We start from the raw sequence: 21,872 nt of genomic DNA, 5'->3' as shown, positions 1-21,872 counted from the left end.
GGACCCCTTCAGCAGGAGCGGAACGAGAGAAAACGGAACCGGTTATTACCCGGGCAGGTTTTGCACCTGGACCTTCCTTTTCCTTCTAAGACCGGTGGCTTCTTCAGAGGGGACAACTGAACCTCGACCGCAAGACTTAGTTGGGTCTTCTACGCTGAATCGCCATGGTGAGTGGGAAGGCAAGCGGGCTGATGATGAGGGCAGCGGGTCTCTACTTGGAATCGCTCGGTCGTGCTAAGTAGCTGCTCGAGAGGCTGCCTGGGTTCCGCTGTGGATACCAGAAGTTTCCCTTTCTTGCCACGGGAACCAGGGAAAGAGAACAGCATGCCTGGCCTCTGAGCGGGGCCAGCTGCATTGGTTACGTTGAAATGGCTTATTTAAGTAATTTCAGCCATACACTTCTGTTCTTTCGTGACTTTCGAGGGTATGCATGAGATATGGGGTAGGCTGAATTGTAGTGGTTCAAGAGAAAGGGCGTTTGAGACTGCTGGGGATTGTTTCAAAAGGATGAGACTAAATATGCAAAAGTATATGTTGGCTTCTGCTGGTGGTGTCTCTAAAATCTTAATATGGCATAGTGGTTGGGTTGCGAATCAGCACTCTGCTTGTTTGAATCTCTCATGAGCTCAGTAGGTGGTGTTTGGTAAGCCAGTCCTATCTGCCCCAGCTGTGTTGGGGAGATAGTAACAACACTGACTTTGTTCTGCTCTAAGTGGAGCACTGATCTGTCTAGAAAAATGGTATATAAGCACATGTACTACTACTATTACTATTACTATTAAGCACACATCCATTCACTCATTACCTTTGAATACATCTTATTTGGTAATTTTAATTCTACCCCACTCTCTCCAAAGGTGCTTGAGGTGGCTTACAGATAATTAAAACAAGATAACAAAGTTTTAATTTTAAAATAAACACCTGTGTATCTTGCATGTTTTTAGCTCCATCTTCCTACATGGAACTCAAAATGATGTACTTAGCGCTTGCACTATTTTGTCCTTATGGCAACACTGGCTAATAGACTGGTCTAAGTGGACTTCATGACTATGTTGTAATTTAAACTCTGTTTGCCTAAGTTTGAACTCCTCTCCCCATTTCTAACCATTGCAACACATGGCTTACACTAAAATAGCAGCAATAACTTTAATAGTACAACCCTATGCACAGTTACTCATAGAATTGCACAGTAGCAGCTTCCAAATAATCTTGCTGTACTCATGTGTTGCCAGAGGAGGGAGGGCAGTTTCCACCATGATCATTAGAGCTCGTTGTGGGAGCAGCAAATGCACTAGAGATGGAACTCTTGTATTTCTGCACTTCTCTAGGCCTCCAATAGCAGCTAATATCTATGGGCCTCACAAGTCTCAAATATATGGTTGCCAGTAGGCCTAGAGATAAATGTTCTGTCCCCTTAATAGCAGTTTAATATGTTGAAATGGCATGGAGGCATTTTTTTCTCCTCACCGTTTGGCAACCCAATTCAAATAACATCATGAGGAAGAAAGCAGGAAAAAAATGTAGTGAATACTTTAGGATGAAAATGTTTTAAATTTTGTCCAGTTTTGCTGTGTATGCTGCTTTGAGAACTTTTTGTTTTTACATTGTCATTGTAAATAGATAGATATATTAAGCTAGCTACCAATGCAGCATCGTTGAACTTTGTAAGACTTACTTCTAAGTAAACATTCCTAGTAAATAGGCTGATTATCTTTTATATTTAGTATAAGTCTCGGAATCCAGATAGCTTAAGATACTGTTACATTCAGAATATTGAAATAATTTAGCCTTGTATCTTGATAATAAAGTAGGTTTGTGTTTTTTGTGGCCCATTTTCTGAACTGGAAGTATGCTGATTTAACTAAAGACATGAACCTGCCAACATAATTTGAGCTAAATATGAGAGTTATAGTTGTCTCTGATTTATTTCAGCTTTCAGAAAACATTTATTAGACAAGATGATGTGCTACTTCTTTATATTCATATCACTGGTTTTACAAATTTCTAATCTTTGATTTAACAGCCACAGAACGAATACATAGAGTTACATCGTAAGCGCTACGGTTATCGCTTGGATTACCATGAGAAAAAAAGGAAAAAAGAGGGCCGCGAGGCTCACGAGCGTTCAAAGAAAGCTAAGAAAATGATTGGTTTGAAGGCCAAGCTTTACCATAAACAGCGCCATGCAGAGAAGATACAGATGAAAAAGACGTGAGTAGTTGATTGATTCTATCTTGAACTATTCTGGCATGATTAATCATTAGCATAGCATAGTCTTGGCCCCACTGGGGTATAAACTCTGGATTATGTTGTGATATTGATTTATTTTTATATTTTATTGGAGCTATATAAAGCTGGGCTAGAATTACTATCTTTGGCTCATTGTACTCATATTGCTGCCGGGGGTGGGGAATATGAGGGAATTGTCTGCAGTTGAAATTCATTTTGCATAGTTAGTTAATGATCCAATGATTTCCCGATTTTGTAAAAACCTTGTACCTTCCTTCAAATGTTTTGAACAGTCTAGCATTTGTGACTGGCATCAGAGACTCATGTTTGGGTCAGAGACCCAGTCTTCCATGGAAGCTTGATTGGTGACCTTGGGCAAGTCACACTTTCAGTCTATCCTACCTCACAGGGTTGTCGTGAGAATAAAATGGAAAAGGGAAGACTGTAAGCCACAGTATAGTGTTAAATGAAGTAAAGTAATGAACTCATGGAAGAAGGAGGACCGCAAGAGTCCAATAATAAATCAGCTCAATCCAGATTTGGGTGATAAAACAGCTTGAGGACTGCTCAAAGACTAAGGAGTCAGTCTGTCCTGGAGGCACTCGTGAAGGAACAGATTCATAGCATGGGAGTAGTGGGTAGTATGTTGCTGGATCCTGGCTATTTAGAGGCCCAGTTCTCTGTGGCACATAGTGGTTTTTATCTGCTTTGACTGATAAGCCAGCTATGGCTGTTCCTCAGAAAGCATTATCTGGCCACAGTGACCCATGCTCTGATTATATTCAGGTTAATTACTGCAATGCACTATATGTGGAGTTGCCTTTAGAAATTGTCTGGAAACATCAGCTTGTCTAAAATGCAGCAGCCAGATTGTTGTTGGAGCAGGATACAAGGATCATATCACCCCAATGCTGAAAGATATACAGTGGCTGCCGATTTGTTTCTGGACACAATTCAGAGTTCTGTTTTTTCCTTAAAAGGCCTAAATGGCTTGGGGTCATATTGTCCAGCTCTCCAGTTAAGATCTGTCTCACAGGCCCTGTTTTCTGTGCTCCCTCTTCAGAGGTGAGGAGGGTGGCAAACAGAGGCAGCATTTTTTAAATAGGGGCACCTTGCTTATGGAATGCCCCCTCAAGACCAACCTGGTGCCTGTGTTGTTTTCTTTTAGGTACCAGACCAAGACATTTTTGTTCACTCAGAATTTTAATTAAGGGATTGATTTTTAAAAATGCTGTTTTGTCTGGAAACTTGTTTTAAGTTGCCAGGCGTCTATTTTTATGCTGGTCAAGGTTTTAATACTGGATTTTAATTACTATTTTTAATGTTTAGTTCTTATTAATTTTATTTTGTAAGTCACCTTGAGCTGGTTCTTGGACCGGTGGCATACATTTTTTCTAAATAAATAAATAATAAACCAGATTCATGCCCATCACAATTTTTTTGTTTCAGTAGAGCATGTGACTAATGTAAGATGCCTGTTGTTGTTCTAGCTTAAGTGGTTTTCTATTTCTGGCTTACAATTTTTTGTCTAGTATAGTTCTGATTTATTTTTTCTTCTAGCATTAAGATGCATGAAAAGAGAAATACCAAACAGAAGAACGATGAAAAAACTCCAGAAGGAGCTGTACCAGCATATCTGCTAGACAGAGAAGGTCAATCCCGAGCTAAAGTTCTTTCTAACATGATTAAACAGAAGCGAAAAGAGAAAGCAGTAAGTAACAATAGGAATGTTCCAGTTATGGTTACTTCCCATTTTTTAAACACGCCTTTAAAATACTGAATTGCAGACTAACGGCTCTAGGGTTTAGTTAGAGCATTAGGTAGCACTTTAGAAATACGAGGGAGGAGGTAATCATTGACTTGTCAGGATGAGTGTACAAAGGTATGGCTGGTACAGTATACATCTGTATAGTCTCTTACCAAAAACTGAGTAATTTCTTTTAAGGGTCTTTAAGGTTTGATTGATGGTATAGGTTTAGCTTTGGTATAGTTTCTTCCAGAAACATCAGGTAAGACAACTAAATCTTCCCAGCCCAAATGCCCCAAAGCACATAACACCTTTTCTTCTGAGTTCTCCGGGAATTGCAAAGAATTCAAGGCACTTAAGGAGAGGGACTGTGGCATAGCGGCAGAGCATCTTCCTGAGCTCCTGGAGAGCCACCTGCCAATCTGAGTAAAGCAGCTTCGTGTGTTCATGTTAGAATGAACTTTCTCCAAAGTTCAGCATGGCAAAGAACCACTTTGGATGGGGGACTGAGCAAGCAGCACAGACTGTATCTTTGTCTGCTCCAAGAGCAGCTCAATATGGAAAAAAACACTTGTAATCCTACAAGTTCCCTGGCAAGCACAAATTACTGCCTACTGAAAACAGCCAGAATTGGTAGATCTATGGACATGTATGCAAAGTCTTGTTTTGTCAATGGAACGATTTCCTTTTAAAACTGGATTTCTACTGTCATTTTAATACTAATGTTTCTGTTGGTTAAAATTTTTATCCTCCTCCACCCCCACTAACATTGCTCTTGCTCTTTTTTTTGTAGGGGAAATGGGAAGTTCCTGTACCAAAAGTCCGTGCCCAGGGAGAGACTGAAGTTCTTAAAGTGATTCGGACAGGAAAGAGAAAGAAGAAGGCATGGAAGAGAATGGTTACAAAAGTGTGCTTTGTTGGGGATGGCTTCACTCGAAAGCCTCCAAAATATGAACGATTCATTCGGCCAATGGTAAATGCTTTCATGGTTTGGTTAATCAGTCAATAATCTGCTGTTTTCTGATTGATAGCACTCTTCAGTAACAAAGGAACTTTTATACTAGCTACACATGAATTGTAATTCAGGAACAAAGATGTCTTCAAAAACATAAATCAATAGTAATCGTATAAATAAGAACCTAACTAATCTATTCAATACATAGGGTTTGCGGTTCAAGAAGGCTCATGTGACACATCCTGAACTCAAAGCGACTTTTTGTCTACCTATACTTGGTGTAAAAAAGAATCCGTCATCTCCTTTGTATACATCTCTGGGAGTAATTACAAAAGGTACCGTCATCGAGGTGAACGTTAGTGAACTTGGTCTCGTGACACAAGGCGGCAAAGTAGTTTGGGGTGAGTATTCAAATACCAATTAAACAATGTAAATAGAACTGAATGAGCAGAAGTGTGCAAAGGTGCTCTTTGATATGACGTTTGGCTAAATTTGTCTGAACTTGGTATAGGGATTTCTTCAGATGGCTGTATCATCTGGACTGGAGCAGCAAAATCAATAAATTTCTTTTAATGGTCCTGTAAAAGAAAGATCACTGTAGGTTGTGAACAGCATATCAAGTCCCTGCTATTGAAGATGTAAGTAGGTTTGTTGAGCTCATTGGTATAGTGCTACCCTAAGCAAATCTGCTCGCTTCAGAGTCTACTGAAGTAAGTGGATTTTGATGCACTATCCCCAGTTTTGCTTCCTTCAGAGAGATTTCCCCTCCTTTTTCTTAGGTAACTCCATGCTTCCTTCTCCTCAAGCAGTATGAGTTTAAGTTAGTGTGAATTGGCAGATAGAGTATTAGGTTAGTTTGCGTACAACACGTCTGTACGTTGTTCAGTTTCTTGGAAACATTTTTGAGCATTTCCTTCATCTGTTTCAAAGTGAATCAGCTGACTGGAACACATCAAAGCGCTCTTCCCGAGTAGAAACACGAGGTTTTTCAGTACTTTCATCACCACTGTTCTAAATGGTGTCAGTCAACTAGTTCAGTGTCCAGGACCATCCATGTCCACAGAAGAGAACTTTACAAATACTACTTCTATAACCACTGGCTAGGCAGTATGTTAATTGGCTTTTTCAGTTACAGTAACCTTTGTGCAGTGTAGTTCCATTTTGGTTCAAGGTTTTAAATATAAATTGTTTCCTTTTTCAGGAAAATATGCACAAGTGACCAACAATCCAGAAAATGATGGGTGCATTAATGCACTTCTGCTTGTGTAAGTGCTGCATTAAAACTCCACTAACTTGACCACACAGATGAGTGCTTCAAAGTACGGACAGATAAGCAGTTGTGTTGTTACATCAATGTAGCAACACCAGAACTGAAAGTCTGTAGACTGTTTTGTTCAATGTACATTACCAGTAATAAAGGGAACCAACTTTAACCAAAAAGTGTTTCAGCCTGATCACTGTAAGCAACTCATTAGAGATGTATGAAATGTGCTATTTCTAGAAGCCAGATGTTGCCTCTGCCAGAAATATGAACTGTGAGTAGTTTAATGGAGGGGAATTCTGGACCCTATGTAGCTTATTATCCAGTTTTAAAAATGGAATTGGCCCTAGAGTATGAGAGATTCTGCACCCAATGAAAACAAAAAAACCTGAGGCTTGTTTGTTTATGCCTTAGACCCAAAATAGCTGACATCAATATTTTTGCACACTTTGTTTCCAGATGCATTGTGCAGTAGTTCAAGTAGGTATGGCACAGGTGTACCTAGGGGCTAGTATATATGGTATTGAAACACAAAAGAGCATGCATGGTGTTTGTGGAATTAAGCATTTCAGCTGTGGCCCACCTTCCATCTGTTCCTGCTGTGAGTTACCTATCACTATATTATTCCTGTCTTTCTATAAAGATATAGTACATTGCTTGTTATCTTCATGATTATTAAGGCTCCAAACAGGGTCTTTTACAACTTGCAGCTGTGTCAGGGTTTTGTAAAGAGGTACTAGGGAAAAAACAAACTGTAGAAGAGACTTTCTTTCAGTGTGACTTTCTGTTGTGCAGTTCTGTGTAAGTTCTGCTTTAGTGAATAGGGCTTACATATTGAAAGTAAAAAAGCCAAGGACTATGGACAAGATCACTGAAACTGGAGCAAAATCTGTTCCATGTGTGCCTGGCCTTGACAGAACAGAACATGACTTTGGTTACCAGTTTAATTACTGCCCAGTTACAGTTACAAACCTATCAGTCTCCTCTGCACTGTGTAAAACCAAGGCTGACAAAACTACATATATTTCATAGTTGCCGTATGTTACTTGGGCCCCCTAGATGCGTATCCTGTAGTGATACTTGTAAAGACGGCTGAAGATTTGAAAGAGTACTAAAACCAAGTGAAAATTACAAAAAAAACTTTTAATGACTATTTTGAAATATCAGAAACAAGATATGCTAAAAGAGTCAAACTGCAAAACACACAAGTAAAGCACTAGTGTAGGACAGCATCACTATAAGAGATTCATAAACAGTACCACAGGTCTACAAGACATCTAATGTCAGGGTTGTGACAACTGTTAAAACTTAAGACTGAACCAATAGGGAAGGTGGAGCTGAAACCTGAACTACTTATTGCTCATGTTTGTGCAGCAACAAATGGTAGTACTAGGTACCTATGAGCCTGCAAAGATTTCTGTGGTTATATAAACATAACTGCAATAACTAAAATGTTTTCTTCCTGGGACAAAATTAGGCTCAACCTATTTCATGCTATAACCTTAGTGAAACAAGCTGTGTATGAAATATTTGAGATGTGGATTACATCTTGACAGCATTAGGAAAAAAATACTATCTGAACAGCAACGTCTAACAGAACAGAGCTAGAAGTAAAATTCAGTTCATATAATCTTGTCCCATCAAATAAGAGCTCAATGTTAACATCGCACTGCAGTATTTGTCACATTTAATAACCTTTTATGGCCTAATGGAATTTATTAACATATCAAATGCTGAAGAATAAGATACCTAACACTCAAACGTTCCCTCCTCTATGAAATTGGAACACATTTTGGTGACATTTCCTTCCGGTGGAACCACAAAATGGCTTCTCAAGTGCTTCTATACAGTACTTCCCTGTCTTGCAAATTTCTTCAGCAAGCACGTGCAAGGAGGTTCTATTAGATAGGAACAACTGTACTTAATGAAGTGTTTCTGGAACAATTAACTATGAAAGACCCTATGGGGCATCTATAATTATCCATGTAGTCCTTAACTATGATCAGTGGTGACTTAACTCTTAAAGGCTTCACTGGGGGTCAATTTAGGTAGTCATAATTTGGTAGATGCAGCACAATTTTAGGCACATTTTAATGATTTGGAAAAAGTCACATACTGGACTCTAAAACAAAGAAACCTTTTCCAGGCTTGCTTACATACAAAACTTTATAACAGGAATTGGCAGTACTTATCCATAGTAATGAGTCAAGTTTATACAGACAGCTAGACTCCTGAAGCCACTTGACATCGAGAGCTCCCTATGACATGAACACTCTTGTACTTACAGAGAAGCTCAGCTCTCACAGATGAAACCAGTGTTTGAAATCAGAATAAGAAACAAATGAATTGACTTCACTAACAAAGTTCTATAGTCTTCAAAGCAGCAACACGTTTGAGGAAAGGACAGTTTTAAGCACACTAAACAATGTAAGAGTCACTAATCCAGAAGTCATAGGAATACAGATCTGAGTCACCTCACATAACGTAGTTTGATTTACAGAGCAAGAATCTTTAAGTCTCTTGAAACATTTACTCTTTTTTAAAGCTTAACCCATACACCTAACATTCACATCCTATATTTGTTAAAACACTGTACACAGGGTATGTTAAATCTAACCCCCCGCCCCATCAGTCTCAAAAATACCCATCCTAATGATATAACAAAAACTTGACTGTTCTTAAATTATCAAGGCATCCTACTTTAGAGGGGGAAATCTTAGTACAAGAGACAAGCTGTAGGTATTTATAATTGGATTTGTATGTGCTTCATAGAAAGTATTTAATCAATGTTAGAAATGCTGAAGGTTTGCTTAAATTTTCTTTTATAAACACCTATCAATCCACACTCTTGTTCCACAATATACAAATGTACATTGAGGAGAAAGTGCAACACCCTAGAAATCCAGTTCCAACAATTTCCAAAGTTCTAATGATACGCTTTTAAAAACAATAAACAGCACTTAGTATTCAAGAGGATTAACATTAAAAAATTAGTGTCTTGTTAAGATACTATTAGAAAATATCCAGAAACAAAGCCCGTTCTTAGCAATTAAAATCAATTAAGAAATTACTTCAATTTAAGACATTCTCTATGAACTTTCCTAATTGCTACTTATAAAAGGTGTAACAGTACAAATCTGAAGTTATCTGTACATATACTACCATTCTAAATTATGTTTGGAGCTTCATTTGTGGAAATAAATATCCGCTTTATTTGCAAAGATGTCCAATGTAAATCAAGAATTCAATTTAACTAGTCCATAACAGAGAGCATGTACACCTGGTTTAATAATCAAAGTTGGATGCAAACTCCTGAAGATGAAATGAGAAAAGATGCTAACAACCAAATACAAATACTGTCATATTTTGAAATTCTTTTTAACAAAAAAGATTTTCATTTACTATGAAATAATATTGTTTCTGAAAAGACTATTAGAGAATCTGTTCTCAGTAAATTATCACACACCAAGATGTTTGATTAATCCTTCAATGGAATGCAGATCAGACTCAAGGGACTTTAACTGGAAACGTTCTAGAGTTGTGGGAACCACTGAAGTGCCTGGCGTATAGCCTCTATTAAACCATGGCTATCCTTCGGCATTCTGAAGGAACAGTTATCATTAAAAGCAAGTTCAGGATCAAGAGCCACGTCATATAGCCAAGTGATTACAATGCCAGATGAAATACATTGGGCTTCTCTAATGTCTCTAACAACGATGCAACAGTATTACGTCTACCAAATTACTATACTTTATTATTTATCAAGATTGGCCATTGACTTCCATACTTAATTGGTGTCTGCAGTGATTTAAGGGGAGGCATGTAAATTCCAGTGTTTGAAGATGTATGCGTTCTGCTGTTCAATAAAGTTTTATTTTAAATAACCTATTGAAAAAAATACACACACAGTAACTGCTCCAGCTGTAACAGCTCACGTTTTAAATTAGCTTTCCTTTTTTCTTGGGTGGTCCCTTGTACCCTTTGGCCTTTCTTCGTAAGGTCCGCCTGTCTATTATGGGAACTTCCACTTCCACTTCCTCAGAACTGCTGTCTGCAGCTCTCTCAGATGCTGGCTCAGCTGACTCTTCCGATTGTTCATCCAGCTGGTTCTTTTGCCCTTCTGTGTGCTGCTGGTATGCAATATCCTCCAGTTCAACCATCACTAAGGACCCCTGACCCAGAGCCACAGCAGCCTCTGGTGAGTCAGACCCTCCTTCACTTTGCTCCTCCAAGGAAGAGGTTGTATTGGGGGAGACATTCTCAGAAACAGTATCTTCTAGAGCTTCACTTGCTACAGAGTTTGAAAGGCCATTATTGGAGGGCTCTTCCTTTTGTGATGATGCAGCAACATCTGCATTATGAACAGCTGCCCTTTTCCTCTGTGCTGCTGCTTGTTCCTCTTCTAGTGGTACTTCTGATTCTGCCATGCTCTCAACCTGACGCAGGGGAAAAACAAACTTTATATGTTGTGTTTCAGGAAGAACTTTTAATCGGCAACATATCTTGTTCTACTTCCTTTAGTATGTTTGTATCCCACACCTTCTCTCCAAAGAGCTCATGATGGCAAACAACGTTCTCCTCTTCCTCCGCTTTATCCTCATAACATGCCTGTGAGGGTTAGGCCGAGAGAGTGCGACTAGCCCAAAGTTATCCAAGTGAGTTTCCTGCAGAATGGCAATTTGAACTTTGTCTCCCAGATCCTAGTCCAACCTTTTAAATCACTGCACCCATGCTGGTTCTTTTTACAAGGACTAACACAGGCCAGTATGATTCGTTTTACGCAAGGCAAAAAGGTGACAATGTGGCCAAACTTCCCCAGGATGTCAGTCATTGCAAAGGCGTCATAACCAGCACAGACTGAAGAAAGAATGAGACCAAGATAATGGCTTAGATCTCTACCTCCTTTTCTGCTTGTAGAAGGTACAGATGAAGCCACCGTATACTAAGTCAGACCAGAGGTCTATCATCTCTGACTAGCAGCAACTCTCCAGGGTTTCAGGCAGGGTCTTCACATTACCCATTGCCTCATTTCTTTAAGTAGAGATGCTGCAAATTGAACCTGGGTATTGTGGCATGCAGAATAGATGTTCTACTGTTGAACCCCAGTACATCCCATAGAACAGGTGGTAGAGCCGGTGCAAGGAAGATTTCTGCTTTACTTCTGACTAGGGGTGTGTGCTTCGGGTTTTTAACCTGAATTGGTCCCAGAATTGCTGAGCTGATTTGGGAATTCCTAAGCAAAGCTTCCCGAAGCGATTCGTATCACTTTGGGAAGCTTCAGGCAAAGCAGCAGCAGCTGCAGCACTTTTCTAGCTGTTTGCATCTGCAAACAGCAAGGAAAGTTTCAAACTTCCCACCTGTTACAATCTTTACTTTCCTTGGGGTAGATGTTTCTTTTAATCTTTCCCTTACACCCTTTGGGTAGTTGGCTGCCACCAGAAATATATTATTCCAAGATATTTTATTTAAATTTTCCCTTTTGGTAACGTTCCTAAGCGTCAGGCTCCTTCGTGGTTCTATGTGGCCCTGAGGATAAGAATGGGATATAGCAACGACAGCTACACTGGGATATAACAAAACAAAAATAAACTTTTATTTAGTCAAGAAGCGTATCGGTTTCATAAATGTAGTTCTCGGTTCTTAAAAGTTACTTCATTTACTCTCATTCACACAGATCTCTTCTAAGGCTTCACACACAGTCAGCCTCTTTCTCTAACTCAATATTTGTCTCGCATAAATGCTTAAAACTCCTCAGGCAGCACACAGCTAGCCTGCTTTCCTCTGACTCCTATTCACAGAAATATTAAACCTGCTCCGGCAGCACACAGGTGGCCTCTCTTTCCCTGACTGAGTGTCCTTTTACAAACATGCTCAGTTCAGGCTCCACACAGGTTATATTTCTGTCATAAACACTTCAACATATTCAGGCAACACAGCTAGACTGCTTTCTTCTGACTGAAACCTTTCTCTCTCTCTCCCAGTCTAAACTGCATTCACTCCGCCCACAATCTCAGTCAACCAATCACATCACTCACTCATTCCTCTTTCACCCCCACTCTTCACCTAGCTCAAACCAAGCATTTAAAGATACATGCACCCATTTCTTGAAATCATCACACCACCCCACCGCTTTTTTTAGGCAATGGGAGAAGGAAGAGGGGGTCCTTCCTCCCCTTCCCATGGGCTTGCCGCTTCGGGATTTGAGTTATCCCAAATTGCCTTCCTGCTTCGAGTAAGCCTGAAGCAGGAAACCCCATTTTTTTTCAGGTGCACACCCCTACTTCTGACACAGTTCACAGAGATTTATTGTCCCCTGGGAGCAGAGTTTCAGGAGGCAAGGCAGTTTAAGGTGGAAAGACTGGGAATCTGGGTAATTTAGGATCCGAGCTGATACACACACACACACACAAACACACACACAGCTTCAAGCTTGTTAGTATAGAAAAGACTTCACAGGGAAATCTCTCATAGGCCTACACAGAAATGTTTAGTCCTATGACATTTTTCCAAGACCCAAACTATCCATGTCATTTCCTTTGAAGTAGACTGATAATATGATGTACATATTCATGAATAAATCCCACTCAATTCAATGTGGATTACTTCTGAGTAAACATGCATGCTGTAAAAAAGTCATACAAACACATGGATATTGTTTCTTCCGACTTAAATTAGAATTTGATGGTTGGTCTATCCTGGTCCAGAGAACAACGCAGTAGCCCCTCAGCACCCCATATGGACATACATCTAAACACAGAGATTCCATTTAGCTGTCATGGTTATTAGTGGCTGACTTGAATCTGTCTAATCCTTGTTTATAGCCACCTAAATAGTGGACCCCACCACATTAGGCATGTAAAGGTATCTCTGAAATAAATAGCTGTCATCCCTGTGTACTCTCCAAAGGTTTTACATAAGAAATGGGAGGGAAAGGAGGAGGAGAATTGATGGCAGTAATATTTGTCCACCCTGTAATGATATATCATGGAAAATGAAATGCTACTACACACTTTGATTTAATGGACATAAGGCTTTGTTGGTCTTGCATAGTAATAGGGTACAGTGTTTCTGCCTTTTGTTCGGTGCTACTCAAGCAAGAAATTATCTCCACAAGAAAATAAGTCAACAGAATATAATTTTTTTCTGCATTTCCCTCACCTTATCTGACATATTATCATCACTGCCTTCAGGAGATTTCTCTGAAGAATCAAGAATTAATGGGACAAGTAAAGTTAAAGTTGCTTCTTCTGAACTATCTGCTTGCAGCTTTGACTCCCCATCCATAGCCTCACTTGCAATTTCTCCTTCAGTCACCAATGAAACCTTGATAGCATGTTCTGTTAATTCTCCATTGAGCGACTCAACATACGATTCCTAAAATGACATTCATACATCAAAGGGTATTCAGCCATCACTGCCACTGTTACATCTTAATTTGCTAACGTTTTATCCCACAGTGATGAGACACATATAGTTCAGTCAAACATTTCTGCATGCAGTATCTGACGTGAGTAAGCCTCAGGTATATTGTGCATACCTTCGGCCCTGCATAGGGTAGAACAATATATGAAATGTTACAGTATTGGGCTCATCTTTTCCAAACCCAAGGGTTACACTTCTTCATATAGAGCTAAAAAGTTCAAGACGCTCCAGTCTTATCTTGACTGAGGATTAGGTCTAAGCTCCTGAAAACTCTCTGAGCAGCCCTTTGTTCATCCCAAAAACTACCGCTATGGATGTGGGAGCCTTCCATGCAGCATATTTGGGGGGTGGGGGGGATTCAGATGAAATTATCCCTCATAACCTTGAACAAACTCTTTGTTTCTTTCACAAATGATTAAGCAATTTTGCTCAATACCAATCCACTGCCCCTCCTGCAGTCCTTAGTAACGCATGGTATATTATTCTGGACGATCCCCAATACTCAGCAGCAGCTACTGAGGGGCTATTGAAAGAATGGGAAGACAGAGAAAATTCTGCTTCTACATACTCCTTCCATTTGCAGGAGTTTGGAACCATCTTATAATCTTTAACTGAACTGTACCTCTTTATCATCCGGTTTCTCAGACAATTGTTGCACTTCTTGAACTGCTTGCTTTTTATTTTCAATTAACTCCTCTGGTTCACATTCAGCTACACTGTCTTCGATCTCTTCTATCAACTCTTCTGAGCTTTCAGACATACGTGCAGCAGGTTCCAGTCTGTGAAGAAACAATGAAGTATTTATCAAAAACTATGTAATACTGAAGTGCTTTTGGTGTACTATAAAAAGCCGGGAGAACGCATCAACCAGCCTAATACACAGACACATCCCATCTCATTTTTTTGTAAATTTAATTTTGTGAGTCAAGAGCCTGGGGGTGATCTTGGATGCCTCATTGACAATGGAGGCTCAGATCACGGTGGTCGCCAGGTCCTCGTTCTTCTATCTATGACAGGCCAGGCAGCTTGCCCCCTATCTTTCATCCCGCGACTTGACTACAGTGGTCCAGGCAACGGTCACCTCTAGGTTAGACTACTGTAACACGCTCTATGCAGGGCTTCCCTTGAACCTGATCCAGCGGTTACAGCTGGTGCAGAATGCAGCAGCACATGTCATCACGGGCTTGCCGATGCATGAGCATATAACACCAGCACTGCGTCAGCTGCACTGGCTACCAGTGGAGTACCGAATCAGGTTCAAGGTTTTAGTATTAACTTATAAAGCCCTATCAGCGTATCTGCGGGACCGCCTCTCCCCATATGAACCCCAGAGGACTCTCCGTTCTAGTGAGAAACGGTTGTTAAAGGTCCCTGGCCCCATGGAGGCCCGCCTGGCATCAACCAGGGCCAGGGCCTTTTCGGTCCTGGCCTTAGCCTGGTGGAACGCTCTGTCTGAAAAAACTAAGGCCTGGCAAGATTTGTTATCCTTTCGCCGGGCCTGCCAGACGGAGCTGTTCCACCAGGAATATGGGCATTGCTAGGCGGAGCACCCCTGGCCGATTGATGAGGGATTGGGCCCTCCCCACCACCAATACCCCCATTTTAAAAAAAACCTCTTGAATGCAGAGATGCTCTGAAGTTGTTTTAAATTTGATCAGTGGAATTTTGTGATGCTATGTTGATATATATAATTGTATTTTACCTGTATCAATTGGATGTTTATAGAATTGTTAATTATAACAACTGTTTTATATATTTTAACTTTTATGTATTTTGTAATCCGCCCTAAGCCTGCTGGAAATGTGGGGAGGGCGGAATAAAAATCGAATAAATAAATAAATAAATAAACAAATAAAACTTTTGCCTTGCTTCAGATTTCTGCAATCCTAGTTCTATTACATTAGATGCCTCCTGCTCCTATTCATTGTACTGACTTACCTTATGTAATCCGCCTTGAGTGTCAGTGAGAAAAGCGGACTATAAGTAACATAAATAAATAACAAATAGTTAATTTTGGTAGTGTGCAAATTGTATGCACCTTTCTTCATTAACTGGTTATCTGGACTTTTCACCAATGAGAAAAGAAATTGCACATGTTAGTTTTACTGAATTATATTGCTATTTAAAGTCTAGTTCCACAATGTAACAGGCTCGTTTCGTGGATGTTAAATACAGTTATTCAAACTCTTTAAGTTTCCTTTGTGCAAACCATTCCTAAGTTGTAAGCAGCACAAGAACATCTCTGATGCAACTAAAACATTCACCTACAGCATACCTGTTTTCTGATGCTTCAGAAACATTTATATCTTCACCATCAGCAATGTCAGATTCTTGGATCCTTTTCCCCAACTTGGGACGTTTCAGATGATTGCTTCGTGATCGAGTAGAAACTGGTGTAGCATTAAGTTCTAAGGAGTGATGTGGAAATAGCATGTTTTGTATACAAATAAATCAAACAGCTGGGGGGGGGGGACCATATAATTGCCCTCAAAACTTCAGTCTAAGCATTTAAAGCATTTTCCCAGGTCTTCTTAATCATACTCCTTTGTGCTATTTTGGTACACACCATGGTTTCATCTTCAGTGACATCAATAAATACTTCAAACATGCATTTTATAGATGTCTGAAGCTGCCCCATTCTCTGAAAGAAATGTGCCAGGTGCAGCTATATAACTGGCAGGGTGGGAGGTGCATCGATGATAACTATCACCTAGATCTAGGAAGGCAACTCCCAGCACATGTGCTCAACAGAGACACCAGACCATTTTGCTCAGCATGCATGGGCTGTTCTCTGTTCAAACAACTAAATGCAAAAGCCGAGGTACTGGCATTATAGCTGGGACCACTGGCATAGATGGCAACAGGCATGACTTACACCCATCATCACTATCCTAGATACCTGCAGCTGCTGGTCAGACTGAAGGTAAACCACTAAAAGTACCAACATCGTCTCTGGGCTCAGTATGCTCCCAGCATATCTAGCCAAGAACAACCTTTCTTTCTTCTCTATTCTGCTTTTGTCTGCTGGCACACCAATATCTTCAAATGGACAATTATGCATTTGTTTTCAGCTCTCAGGTCAAAAAGGTTGCTTCTCCCCAACACTGGTAGCCTCTGTTCCTCAGTCTAGGAATGAGGAGGTTTTAACTGCAGGGACTGTACTAAGTTTATTCTGATTTCTGTTTTGAAAAGTAAAAACTTTATAAAGTGCCATTCTTGTCCCATTCCCCAATCTTTCAGTACTGTGAAAACTCTGATTTGACATAATCTCTGTTCAAAAGCAAAAAATACACTGAGAAAATTTTAACAGAAGAGCTGGAAGACTTGAGTTTTTACCTTCAGATGTGCCTTCACATACATCTATGCCATCTTTGTTTTTATGAGAGTCCATCTATACAAGAGAAAAACAACACTGATGTATGGGGAAAAAACCACATAATCAAGGTTGGAATTTTAGGGTTCCACTAAGCCATGTTTTTCTCATATTGTTCATTTCCCGTATATTATGTCAGGATATTGAAGATGAAGTTTAATCCATTTCCTCTAAAGAACAGAAGCAATCTTTTTTACAGTTTAGAACATCTGATAAAGAAACAGTTCCTATATTGTTTCCTCTCATTAAGAGAGCCCTGCATTAACTGAAATCTTCAGGACTGTGGCACTTCCTCATTTCCACTGCATGCCATAAAGGAAAAAGGCCCAATCCTCCCACAGTAAAAATAAAATCCACACTGCCTGCTTCCTTCGTTCCTAGGCATCTGGCACAGTGAAATTTCCTACTCAAATTTCCACCTCCTATCTGAAAACTGCCCCTTCGATAGCCCATGCAAGCCTCATCATGTCAGATCTTGGAAGTTAAGCAGGGTTGGCTTAGTAACTGGATGGGAGACCTCCAGTGATGACCAGGGTTGCAGAGGCAGACAATGGAAAACTGCCTGTGTGAGTCTCTTGCCTGGAAAACCCCAGCAGGGGTTGCCATAAGTCAGCTTTGATTTGATGGCACTTTCCTCCACCACCACATCTGACAACTGAGTCAGGAGACTTAGCCTGCTTCATCGTAGGCCAAGCCTCAACAGGAGAATGCTTGCTTTCCTAAAAAGTATAGCTGGGTAGGTCTAAGGAAAAACTTTGTCCTCTGAGGCAGGCTTTGGGCATGGTCCTGCTTCTAAACAGTTTCAGCACCTCACATGCCCTCTGTGAGTTGAGCTCCTAAAACTGATTTGTGTAATTACACAATATTATGGTTCTTGTGGGTTTTCCGGGCTGTATTGCCGTGGTCTTGGCATTGTAGTTCCTGACGTTTCGCCAGCAGCTGTGCCTGGCATCTTCAGAGGTGTAGCACCAAAAGACTTTTGGTGCTACACCTCTGAAGATGCCAGCCACAGCTGCTGGCGAAATGTCAGGAACTACAATGCCAAGACCACGGCAGTACAGCCCGGAAAACCCACAAGAACCATCGTTCTCCGGCCGTGAAAGCCTTCGACAATATTACACAATATTACTTTAAAAAGTGTTAGGTAGTGGTGACAAGCAGGAAAAATGTCAAGCAAAAACACTTTCTAAAAGCGTTCCATACTTTTCTGAGAATAAAATTTCTCAGAAGTTGTGAAGCTTTTAGAAAGCCCTATATTATGCAGAGAAAGCAGTTCGTATACCTACACTTAGCTGTGTATCACTGGGATCCGTTGCTTGTTCATTTGGGGTGTGGTCTACAGCACACTGCAAAAAGCTCTCCTCAGCCTGAGAACTGCTGGTTTCCTTCTGCAAGTCTCCTGCTCCCAATAAAATTGAACAAATAAAATATTATTTGGGCTACATAAATTAGATAGTAATAGTAGAGATTTTTCTCATTTCAGTTTACGCAGATCACGCCCACAACCACCTTACCTGTGTATTTGAGAGTCTCCCTCTGCAATATATTAGCAACAAGTGTTCTCTGATGCCAATGGCCCACTCCTTCAACTTCCCACAGAAGATCATGATCTCCTGGGTATTTTTCAAAGTACTTCTGACAAGCTGGGAAAAACAGAACAGGTTTGGACTTTTATAAGATGCTTTTCCACTCCCCAAATTTGTGTCATTTTAACTGAAGAGACCTGCTTTCTTGAGTATTTAAATGGAAGCAGCAATTACTTTGCAGCAAAGTATTCAGAAGTTCATTCTAATATGTAAACAATCACAATTTTGTAAGAGGCCTTGGCCTATTATACAAACATTTATTTACACATACATACACAAAAATCCTCCATTGGCTTTGCCCACATGAACAGTTGTGAGAGAAATGTCCTTTGTAGTGTGCCATCAAAATCAACAATGATGGGGTCCTAAAAGTTTTTAATACTGGCACAATAGCTATTTAATTTTAACTGAAGGAACTTGGGATCAAATCCCTGCTCAGCCATGAATTTAACTGAATGACTTTGGGTCTGTCATTCACCTCAGTCCACTCTACCTCACACGGCTACTGTAAAAGCAAAAGAGGGGAGGGGACCCTCTATACACCATTCCCTTGGAGGAAGGGTAGGACAAAATTAAATAGAATCAGGTCTTGCAGTAAACTACAGGTCTCACCCAGGGTTTGTCTCTCTGGCTTGAATCCAGATGAGGATTTCCACCCACAGTGGGCAAATTTCTTGCCATCCCCCAGTACTTTCAAATGCTGCCGCTCCCCCCAAACCTGCTCCTGAGGGAAACATGGATTGATAGGAACAAGGAAAGGAAGTTATTTATTTCATTTATCTCAGATTCCTCCCTACACAACTTTTTCTCACTTTTCATCCGTGTCAAGGGTACTATCTGCCTATTCTCTTAATTACATATGTTAGAGAGTTCCTTAGTCCACAAAACTGGTAGAAGTCAAGTTCTTGCAAAGAAAGCCAAGGAGGTGCTCAGTCTTTACCTACACACAACAAAAGCAGACATGCATACCCATGCATACAATCCTCTAGAAAGTTCATCATAAAAAAGGTAAGTAGTAAAATCTACATATAATTGGCACATGCATTCTAAAACTAGGGCTTACCAGCATGCATAAAAGATGTCAGTGGATACCGCAGGCCAAGCATGTCTTCCGTAAAGGAATCCACAAAATCTTCCAATATGAGCAGTCCAAAATCTTTCCCTCTGTGTTTCTTCCTCACAAACATTGTGTCCAGGACTGGAAGCTGGTAGCTCTGGGTAAGGAAAGCAGTACACATGCTCCCTGCAATTGTTAAGGCAGCTTTGATTAATGTTCCCTGGACAGAATCACTTCCTTAGTACAGGAAACATTTTGTTATCCAGAACACTCAGTTAGTAGGCATCACCCAGAGGGCAAGCTCCTTCAATATCAGCTACCATAGCTCAGCATGCCCTCCACTCCTACTGCTCTAGCCAGTCAACTTGATGCCCCCTAGCAATTGTGGGGCTTCTGCCAGCTGATGCCATCCTCAGGTTCCTCTTTCTTATGAGCAGCTGCTCTGCTCGTCTTCCTCCTGGGAAGATCAGTTTCATGGTTTGGGGCAGGGGGGGCAAGACCAGCCCAGTGTGGGAGCTGTTGCCATGTTGTTCCCACTGGGATGGGGTTGGTTGTTGAGGATTCCTTGGGGAAGCGGGTGGGACAAAGCAATAAGCCTGTATGTTCAGCACATTTGAGTAACTGGAAACCCCCATTCCTTATGGGTGCTGGATAGCAAAGTTTTTCCTTTATATCCCAAATGGCTTCCCTGAAAGGTTCTTTTCTCCCACTCTCCAAAATCCTTATCTGGACAACTCAGCACTGTATTTTTTTTGAATTCATCTTTCTTCCTACATCATCATATTTACACAATTTCACCAGATACATATTCTCTTTCTGTTACTCTCCAAATCTAACTGTATATAAAATATAGCGGCCCAGTAGGGACGTAAATTTCATTTTTAAAAAGCAACCATTTAAATTATTAGATAAATATTTTCATTTAAGCATTAACAAGCTCACAATCTCTCTTTTGTGAAGTGATTCCACGTATTACTCCTCTTTGCACACTCCATCTTCAAGACTATGAGGTGTGATGGGCAAAAGATTATGCTAGAGGAGCTGGGGGGGGGGGTCCTACTTTTTGATCTACTAGAAGCTTCAAAGGGATTTGGCCCCTGTACCTTTCTTCAGGCCACCCTTCTTCCCAGAGCAACCAACATTTCTCTCAAGCAAGTAATTTTCCTGGACATACGGGAATCATCTGCTAGCACTGCAAAGGCAACAGCTGTAAACCCCGCATGCAGCCAGCTTGGTCAGCACAGTTGCATTAACGAGAGAAGTTCTGCCTGCTAGCTCCTCCCAAGCATGTTTAAATATTTGCAGCAATATACTAGCTGTAAACAATATTGATCATTTTAATGTTTAATATCCTACATCCATACTTCCAAGAACCAACGACTCTTACATATAAATCATCTGGTTTAGAAGAAAGTTTTTGATGACACTGTCACAGATAGCAAATAAGGATTGCAATTTTTGACACAGTTTATCCAAATCCATCCTTGAACCTTAGTCTCACCACCTCCAGTTCTCATTATAAGGCAATCAATTTACCTGAGATAGTTTTAAAGGAATCACTTTCCTACTTATAAATAAGCATAATTTAACCCCCAAATGAAGGGGTTAAATTCAGAGACTTGAAAATCTAAAATACACATTCTGTTCACAAGGTTAAAATTACAGGGGATAGTGGGAAAGACAGAACCATCTGCGTATTGTTTCTTTCTCCCACCCCCTGCCTCCAAAACCTACTAAGTTTGACTAGACCAAAGGCCCATCTGGCTGAATATCAAGTTTCTAACTGTTGTCAAGGCCATATAATATGCCTGGCAACCAATTTCCCTAGAAATTAATCCACAATCCCAAGAAAGCAGCTACTATGACTCCACTATGTTTCTGCAGAGATATATTATATACTTATTTGAGGAGTAAAATTTCCAGAGTATTTAAATAAATCTTTGGAGAGCTATTCCATTTTTTAAACAGAACTCCATGTAAGGGTTTCTGCTGTATGTTCACAATGGAAAAAAGACTACATCAACCCAATCTATTTGGTTATAGTTTATTTTGCTTTTATTTACAGTTTTCATCATCATCATATACCTTCATTGGCATAACAACAGTCACAAGATTGATAAGGTATTCAATCCTTTTTTCCTTTGCAATTTGTATATAAAAGTAACAGCAAAGAAGCGCTCAAAGTGAACTGACACACCTACACACAATATATTTTCTTGCAGAGAACATGCCAGTTTGTCCC

General features: G+C 40.3%; 2 protein-coding genes across 2 annotated transcripts in view; one reads left to right on the top strand and one right to left on the bottom strand.

The window, feature by feature from the left end:
• Positions 1-58: 58 nt before the first annotated feature.
• On the top strand, positions 59-6,371 carry NSA2 (NSA2 ribosome biogenesis factor). The gene is made up of 6 exons (XM_054987418.1): positions 59-167; positions 2,024-2,211; positions 3,790-3,940; positions 4,770-4,949; positions 5,140-5,332; positions 6,133-6,371. Exons 1-6 carry the CDS (start codon positions 165-167, stop codon positions 6,198-6,200), a joined length of 783 nt encoding a protein of 260 aa, XP_054843393.1. The 5' UTR covers positions 59-164; the 3' UTR covers positions 6,201-6,371.
• Positions 6,372-9,409: 3,038 nt separating this feature from the next.
• Positions 9,410-21,872, bottom strand: part of FAM169A (family with sequence similarity 169 member A) — a 37,483-nt gene continuing 25,020 nt past the window's right edge. The window contains exons 7-14 of the mRNA XM_054986895.1: positions 19,637-19,816; positions 18,502-18,630; positions 18,274-18,386; positions 16,951-17,005; positions 15,890-16,022; positions 14,237-14,393; positions 13,351-13,566; positions 9,410-10,628 (exon numbers count right to left, since the gene is read on the bottom strand). Of these exons, the coding sequence (XP_054842870.1) occupies positions 10,131-10,628; positions 13,351-13,566; positions 14,237-14,393; positions 15,890-16,022; positions 16,951-17,005; positions 18,274-18,386; positions 18,502-18,630; positions 19,637-19,816 (1,481 nt within the window). The 3' untranslated portion in view covers positions 9,410-10,130. The remainder of the gene's footprint in view (positions 10,629-13,350; positions 13,567-14,236; positions 14,394-15,889; positions 16,023-16,950; positions 17,006-18,273; positions 18,387-18,501; positions 18,631-19,636; positions 19,817-21,872) is intronic.

Source organism: Eublepharis macularius, chromosome 8 (assembly GCF_028583425.1).
Source record: "Eublepharis macularius isolate TG4126 chromosome 8, MPM_Emac_v1.0, whole genome shotgun sequence".
NCBI lineage: Eukaryota > Metazoa > Chordata > Lepidosauria > Squamata > Eublepharidae > Eublepharis > Eublepharis macularius.
The sequence above is the reverse complement of the archived record's forward strand: the minus strand, read 5'-3'. Positions and strand labels throughout refer to the sequence as shown.

Bases quoted from the DNA above. Each gene is read 5' to 3' on its own strand.
- NSA2 (XM_054987418.1), top strand. The intron at 3,941-4,769 runs GTAAGTAACAAT...TTTTTTTTGTAG, and splicing joins AGAAGCGAAAAGAGAAAGCA to GGGAAATGGGAAGTTCCTGT. The intron at 5,333-6,132 runs GTGAGTATTCAA...TTCCTTTTTCAG, and splicing joins AGGCGGCAAAGTAGTTTGGG to GAAAATATGCACAAGTGACC.